Here is an 8,505-nt window from a genome sequence, read left to right on the forward strand (position 1 = left end):
TAAATGTTTTTCATGTTATAATGAATGATATTTGATACGGATACATAGATAAGTCAGATTTATCCTTTATTATTCACACTTTCTATTATGATCAAAAGATGTACGAGTTTTTTTGTTTGTCACTTCCTTCTTTCATATAACTTTCGAATCAAGGTTAGATGAAGGAAGGAACATATAATGTGTTAACTTATTCCTTTGGCATTCCAAAGTGCTCATTTCTATCTTTGTCTTAAAGCTATTATCTCAAAGAGATAATACTTTGAGGACAAAGATCCCTACTATTTAACACTATGTTGCCTTGTTTTTGGTTATGTACAACAATCAAAAGTAAGTGACCAACACGCTCTATTTATACAGGGTTATTTCTATTTCCTAGTCTACCTATTTACATAGAGCCTCTCCACTCCATCGGGAGCAAAATGGACCAACTCCTGGAGTTTTCATCTGACAGCCACACTCTTCACACTGAGTTGATTCGCCTTGACACACCCTCCGTGATCACGCCACGTGCAGCCTCTAGTTCCTGCTGGAACTACCACCGCTGGGTTGAGGCCAAACCTAGTCGAAAATCGGTCGTCTGTAGTGTTGAGTGATTTTGAGGCTCAATCGCCAAACCGTCATGAGTATCACACCGCGTGCGTGTTCCTCATGTCATGAACACATGTCCTGCCAGTCCTTGACCATGCCGGCAACACGGCCCGCTCCGCCACGTCCTCACGCGAGTGCGTGTCCTAGGTGTCAGCCACCACAGTTGATCACTCGGCTACTCTGGTTCGTCAGCTAAGACCCAACACTTATCCTTCACCATTCCCGGTCCATCAGCATGAGCCCGCATGACCTTCGCCTCAACCGTCGACCATCGTTCTTGTGATACACACCTGCACACCACAAGCCGACTAACATGGTTGCACATATATAATCTCACGTCGTGGTCAGTCCACGACTCGACCCGAGTCACTACCCATTGACAATTACTCATCATCAACCTAAACTCAAAGAACAAGTCAACTTTGTGTTTTTTCAAGCTTCTGGTCCTTTTCAAAGAAATGGAAAAGGTGCGTGGTTTGGCACGATTGATGGTTGGCATCCCAAGGTGGGTGGACTAGCACGATTGATGGCTACCCATTTCGAATGGACCCAGCTACTGGCCTAGCACTGGTTCGTTCGCAAACTTATCACAGTGCCCATGCTCGTGCCTGAGAAACCAATCTTGCATTTTTAGCGACGATCGTTGCGAAAGAAACGCTTAACAACAAAAATTCATGTGAAAGTAGTGATAATTATACACATTGAAAACCTAAAAATTACATATTACAGACTTACACACAAATCATTAATGGACTGAAATAGCTAAAACGCTAACCACAGTGCAGTGAACTTCTTGCTACACAAAGGGATGGAACCAGGCCCAGATTTACATACAGAATTTTACAAGCCATAGAACCATGCCAACACGAAGGAATGACACAACACAAGAGAACCGGGCAAGGAGGCCCCCAGATTAACTTGCTAAATAGCAAGGAATAACCACAAAAATGAACTGATAAACACATTTCCCCCAAGCAGGGAGCTCAGGGCACCTACTGACGGTATACCACTATGCATCACACTTCCTTGTTGAAAAGGTTAGAGGAGGAACCACCTCCAGAGACTAGGGCCATGGTGGGTGCACCAGGGTTCTCTATCTTGGCCTAGGTATGGTAGTAAATCTCTGTGCACTTGAGCTTGCTGAAAAGGTCATCCACGGTGAGGGTCTCGTAGTTGGGTGACTCGATAATCGCTGAGACCTTCACCTCCCAAACCTGCGATCTAGATCATGTAGCAACTTCAGTGCTCTCTCATGATCATCATAGGGAAGCTATGCCTTATTGGCACACATCTTGTTGACAATCGACTGGAACTAAGAAAACATAGTGTTTATGGCCTCTCCAGCCAACTGCACAAAGTTCTTGTACTTTATATGGTATATCTCAAAAAGTCTAGTCTTCACATGATCATTGCCCTCGTGAAATTTCTCAAGGGTGGACCAGATCTCATGAGTCATAGGGAAATGTCCAACTCGCTCAAACTCAGCCAACGAGAGGCATAAGAATAAAGCGTTGCAAGCTTTGTTGTTCTAATCATGGAACTCCAATTGAATTGGAGTGATTCGTTCACTTGAGCATTGAACGCAACATTGAGGCAAATCTCCTAGACTATGTACCCTATACTCTGAAGATATACCGACATGCGGATCTTCTAGTACATGTAGTTAGTCCCATCGAAGAACGGTGGTTTGCTAACACCACGTGTCATGTCACCTTTGTGGGTTTCAAACCGATTAGGCTAAAGAAATCCTTAATCGGCTCTGATATCAATTGAAGGACCGATGAGGCGACTAGAGGGGGGGTGAATGGGAGCCAATCAAATTTTGCTGCTAAAAACTGAAATTGAGCTCTTCACTTCAATTGAGATGTTATTGAAGTGACGAAAGCGCTCAAACAAAAAACATATCAGCAAAACCAATGATCTCATGATTTCAAAATGTTCCTAATACACATGAGACTAGCAAAATAAACGGATCGCAAATCGGACACTGAAAAGCCCGAATCGGTCCAAACCGTGTCATGAACAAGTGTTGATTTCAGCAACACGAAATTCTGTTTTCATATGCGAAACTAAACCAAACGAACTTCGACTGAAATGAAATTTTAGACACACTGAGAAAAATATGTTTCCAAGGTCTCCACAAATTTTGAGCTCAATCGAACTTGTGAATCAACCGCATATATGAAAATACGAACAAAATTGGGGTTTTATTGGGATTTTCTATAACAAACTCAAAATGCGATTAGCTAAGATCGCAACCACAACAGGGCATAAGAAGTGATCATAGGAGTATATCTTACCTACCAACAAATCCCAATAACATCCAGAACAAAAGAACTCGATGGTTCTTCTCAAATCAACAAGAGAAGGGGAGGGAAGAACTCAAGAACACAAGACTTCGAAAAATTCAGCAAAGGAACAAACTGATATTGAAGCCAACTAAAACCTATGGGCCGAACGGGCGACCCTTCCTCGGATTAATCGTTACATATTACAAGACACAGTCGACAGAACAAAATCGTTGTGGATCTCCCAGCTAAACTAGTGAAAACCTAGAGAGCAAAACTAGGAGTTCTAAAACAAGAGTCAAATGAAACTAAGCCAAAGAGATGCTAAACTAACCAACCCTACCCCTCTATTTATAGAGGGTTATTTCTATTTCCTAGTCTACCTATTTACATAGAACCTGTCCACTCCACCGGGGCGAAATGGACCAACTCCTGGAGTTTTTATTTGACGACCACACTCTTTCACACGGAGTTGATTTGTCTTGATGCACCCTATGTGATCATGCCATGTGCTGCCTCTGGTTCTCGCTAGAACTGCCACCGCCAGGTTGAGGCTAAACCCAGTCGAAAACCCGTCGTATGTAGTGCTGGGTGGTTTTGAGGCTCAACCACCAAAACGTCGTGAGTATCGCACCGCGTATGCGTCCCTCACGTCCTAGATACATGTCCCACCAGTCCTCGATCACGACAGCAACACGATCGCTCTGACATGTCCTCACACGAGTGCGTGTCCCAGATGTCAGCCATCATGGCTGGTCACCCGGCTACTCCGGTCCGTCAGCTAAGACCCAACACCCGTCCTTCACCGCTCCTGGTTCATCAGCACGAGCCTGCATGACCTTCGCCTCAACCGTCGACCATCGTTCTTGTACTGCACACCTACACACCACAAACTGATTAACATGGTTGCACATATATAATCTCATGTCCTGGTTACTCCATGACTCGACCTGATTTACTATCCATTAACAATCCCTCATTATCAATTTAAACTAGAAAGAACAAGTCAACTTTATGTTTCTTCGAGCTTCTGGTCCTTTCCTAGGGAAAGGGAAAGGTGCTTAGTTTGACACGATTGATGGCTGCATCCTAAGGTGGGTGGACTAGCACGATTGATGGCTGGCCATTTCGAAAGGACCCGACTTAGACTGGTTTGTTCGCAAACTTTATCGCAGTGCTCGTGCCTGCAGAAATCAATCTTGCATTTTTAGTGACCATCGTTGCGAAAGAAGCGCTTAATAACAAAAATTCATGTGAAAGTAGTGATAATTATATATATTAAGGGCTAGTTTGAGAACCTCATTTTCATAATAGATTTCTATTTTCCAAAAAAATTAGTTCATTGTCCCTTGAAAAAATAAAAATCTTTTAGAAAAACGAAGTTCCATCATAAAAACCTAAAAAAATACATATTACAGACTTACACACAAATCATTAATGGACTGAAGTAGCTAAAACGCTAACCACAGTGCAGTGAACTGCTTGCTACACGAAGGGATGGAACCAGGCCCAGATTTACATACAGAATTTTACAAGCCATAGAACCATGCCAACACGAAGGAATGACACCACACAAGAGAACCGGGCAAGGAGGCTCCCAGATTAACTTGCTAAATAGCAAGGAATAACCACAAAAATGAACTGATAAACACATTTCCCCCAGGCAAGGAGCTCAGGGCACCTACTGACAGTACACCACCGTGCATCACACTACCTTGCTGAGGGAACCGTCTCACTTGAATCAACAGCCTCCTCTGTCGCATCTGCCTTGGGACTCCTCTCCTCCGTGACGCAGTCCGAGCTATCAGGTCCGGATGAGCCATGGAACGAGATATCAGGCTTGAACAGATCACCATTCTCCAGCCTGGAAAGCCTCTCGGTAGATTCTCCTCTGAGCAGCTCGACGACTTCAGACATTACGGGTCTCTGCTCTGGCTTGTCCTGGGAACAGGCGAGCCCAACGAGCACCATTCGCTTCAGCTCGTCCTCGACGAAGCTACCATTGAGCTTTGGATCGGCAATTTCCTTGAACTTCCTGTCCCGAGCTAGAGGAAGAGCCCACTCAGCTATGGTTCGCTTCGTGGTGGGGTTAAGCTTCTCCACTGGCTTTTTCCCGCTGGCAAGCTCTAGGAGCATGACTCCGAGACTGAAGACATCGCAGCTTTCAGAGGCCTTCCCAAGCATCGCGTACTCTGGTGCGAGATAACCGAGTGTGCCTTTCACCCTTGTGGTGACATGCGTCGCGCCGTCTGGAACTAGCTTGGCGAACCCAAAGTCAGCAACCCGAGCTTGGAAATTCGAATCCAGGAGAACGTTGCTCGCCTTGACATCTCTATGAATGATGTGTGGCGTCGCATGGTGATGCAGATAACTGCAAGTTGAAAGGATTTTAAATGATAAGATTTGCTGAAGTTTGGTAAGCATGAAATGATGCTGTGAGGATAAACATGATTGCTAGTGTTGCGTGGCTTACGCGATCCCTTCTGCGGAATCGACGGCGATCTTCATCCTTCTTTCCCAACTGAGATTGCACTCTGCTGCGTGCTGTCCATGAAGTTGGGCGTGTATGCTCAGGTTTGGCATATAATCATAGACTATCAAGCGTTCCTGGCCTTCAGCACAATATCCGCGCAAGCTTAAAAGGCTCTTGTGCCTCACCCGTGCCAGAATCTCCACCTCGACAGCAAATTCTGTTTCAGCTTTGTTGCTCCAACTCTTGAGCCTCTTCACAGCAACCTGTTTGTGTCATTAAAGAGTTAAGTGGTAAGTTCTACAGGATATGAAATTCCATTCATGGAGTAAAGAGTAAATAGAACATACAGGTCCCTTAAGGGCTTGTTTGGGACCGAGGGTAATGCAGGGGATTGAGGGGGCCAAAATCCTTTACTATTCATAGTAAAGGATTTTGGCCCCCTCAATCCCCTCCATTACACTTGCTCCCAAACAAGCACTAAGAAACTGGTATTGAAACAATAACTCAATGTGTGCAGCAAAAGCATATCAATGAGGCCACAAGGAGCACATAGAAAAGGAAAAGATTTACATTATGGTACACCAATTACATATTGCAAACAACTTATGAAATACAGAAGAACTCAAGAAACTTCAATCTAGGGCGATTGTTTAGATCTAGACTGCCAAATAGTTGCAATAAAAATTCAAATACACAGATTGTTGGTTATAAAAAAGGCAGATTGTTGCAACATAGCATGCCCATATGTCAAGAACCCTACTTTTTATGTAGCCACAATATATATAGGTGATAGCACGAACAACGCAAACTTATAGTAGCATAGGTTCACCATAGGGTAAAAACAATTAGCTGAAGTGGTCCAATTTGCCATGACTCTGCGATTGGCTGATCCTTAACTTGCCTTTTCCCCTCTCAACTGTGTTCACAACTAAAATTTTGCCTGTCTAGTTATATGATCACGTGATTATAGTAGTAACAGATTAACAGTGATCTAATGAGACCGGAAAGTTTGTGGTTGTCATGGCCTCAAGCTAAGGTACAATCTGGATGGCTACAACATCATCTTCAAAGAATACTCAAAGGACAGCTCTGAATACTACCATTTTAGATTTTAAATACTGCTAGAAGCCTAGAACTAGAAACAGCACTCCAAGATGAGGCTGAATCAGTTAAGATACAATCATCAACAACAAGAGGTCCCGTTGATGGCATTGTCCTGCTCTTACCTAAAATACAAAAAAAAAATGCCAGTTGCTTTTGTTCAGAAAAAAAAAAACAAAATTGCAAGTCCCCAGAAGCTAGCACTAGAGCGAAAAAGGTTGAACAAGAAAATTCTTTCGGTTGTTCAGGAGAAAGATTGCACCTGTGACCCATCCCAGAGCTGGCCCCAATAGACACTGCCAAACCCACCCTCGCCGACCTTGTTATCGTAATTGAAATTGTTCGTTGCTGACTGAAGCTCCTTCAGTGAAAAGATCCGCCACGATGCGTCCTTCTTCCTCCTACCTGGTTCATCCCTAAGAACACAACGAACCAACAATGAATCAATCAAATGACTGGCAGCATTTACCACTTGCTAGCAGATTGTATAGTAAGCCAAAAAGGAATGGTACTAATGGAAACCCAACTCCACCCCAAAATGCAGCACATTCCGAACAAACGGCTTTGAAGCTAACTTTATGTCCTCTTCAACCTGACACGATTAATCACATCTCTCATCCTTTCTCATTAACAAAAACAATTGCAAGTTTGCCGCTGAAGACATCACACGAATTACGAATAGACCATTTTTTCCGTTTCTCCCCAAAACCGAGCAACCCAGTCTCATAACCCCAAACCCGCACCTAGACGGCTAGACCTCAATCACAAGACAAAAAAAAAGTCAACCACTCACCCGTCCGAGAGCTTGCAGCAGGAAGCCCACCTCATCGCCCGTCCGAGCGCTTTCATCGCCTCCAGAGCTTCCAGGTCAGATCAGCACGAGCTGGCGCGTCCCTAGCTAGCTCACCGGACACACCTCGCGGCAAGGTGCTCACCCTTCTCTCGAGCTTCGACGCCGGCGGGACAGCAACGGGGAGGATTGGAGGTGGAGTAGAGGTGGGGAGGGAGAGGGCGGGCCGGCGGGGTCTTCTCGTGGGCCTTTTGCGGTGTGTGTGTCGGCTGAGCGCATCACCACTTTCCACTGCCGTACGCAAGGCCACCCGGCCGGGGCGCGGTCCGATCACCCGCGGCTCCCGAAGTCCCGAGCTGTCGTAGGCACATGGCCGCACATGATTGGTTAGTTTTGAACCGGCCATGGTAAGACTTAGGAGAAGTTTGGTTCCACTTTAAGTTTAGTCTCTATTATATATATATATATATATATATATATATATATATATATATATATATATATATATATATATATATATATATATATATATATATATAGTTTAATTAAAAAACTAATTAAATAGGTAAATATTAAAAGATGAGATAAATTTATTAATTCTAATTAAACCTATATTTGATACGCATATTTGATATTCAAACATTTGATAGGACACGACCTAAACTTTAGTTAGTGGGTGTTTGGTGATGTGATGTTTGAATATCATAGCGAAGTGATTATGTAAGTATAGGATATAAAACATAAATACATATGTATTATTGAGTTCTTATATTCACTTGTAATATTGCTCATAAGGTTAATACTCATCCTAAAGAACCAATCAAGTGAAGAGTTCTTTGTTCTCCTCTCTTCTCATCCTAACCTGGTTCTCGTTCTCACTAACACATTTTATAAATCAAGTTTGTGTTGTTTAGAGCTAATTTTGTAGGATCACCTATTCATTCCCCTCTCGATGCTCTCAATTGGTATCAAAGTTGTTCTCTTCATCAAGGGACTAACCCTCGAAGAGATGTATCCTAAAGGCAAGGGGATTATGATTGACAAGAAGGAGAAGGAGACCGTCAACAACAACGAGCCAAAGGGATAAAAGCCCATCGACTCAGACTTAAATAACAAGAAGAAGGACGGGAAGAAAAAGAGGCACATCAAGAAGATAGTCTACTACGACAATGATACCTTTTCATCTTCACCAAAGGAGGATGACGACGATGACTCTTCTTCCAAGAAAAAGATAGTTAACCAAAACTACTCTTTTGATTATTCCC

The 8,505-nt window shown here is 43.5% G+C and overlaps 1 protein-coding gene across 1 annotated transcript; it reads right to left on the reverse strand.

The window, feature by feature from the left end:
- Window positions 1-4,454: 4,454 nt before the first annotated feature.
- Window positions 4,455-7,517, reverse strand: LOC100282372 (BRASSINOSTEROID INSENSITIVE 1-associated receptor kinase 1). Its single transcript, NM_001155284.1, has 4 exons — window positions 7,244-7,517; window positions 6,713-6,866; window positions 5,350-5,612; window positions 4,455-5,247 (listed from the first exon to the last, which is right to left on the reverse strand). The coding sequence occupies exons 1-4, from the start codon at window positions 7,297-7,299 to the stop codon at window positions 4,587-4,589; spliced, it is 1,134 nt and encodes a 377-aa protein (NP_001148756.1). The 5' UTR covers window positions 7,300-7,517; the 3' UTR covers window positions 4,455-4,586.
- Between the last annotated feature and the right edge of the window lie 988 nt (window positions 7,518-8,505).

Source organism: Zea mays, chromosome 5, assembly GCF_902167145.1.
Source record: "Zea mays cultivar B73 chromosome 5, Zm-B73-REFERENCE-NAM-5.0, whole genome shotgun sequence".
Lineage (NCBI taxonomy): Eukaryota > Viridiplantae > Streptophyta > Magnoliopsida > Poales > Poaceae > Zea > Zea mays.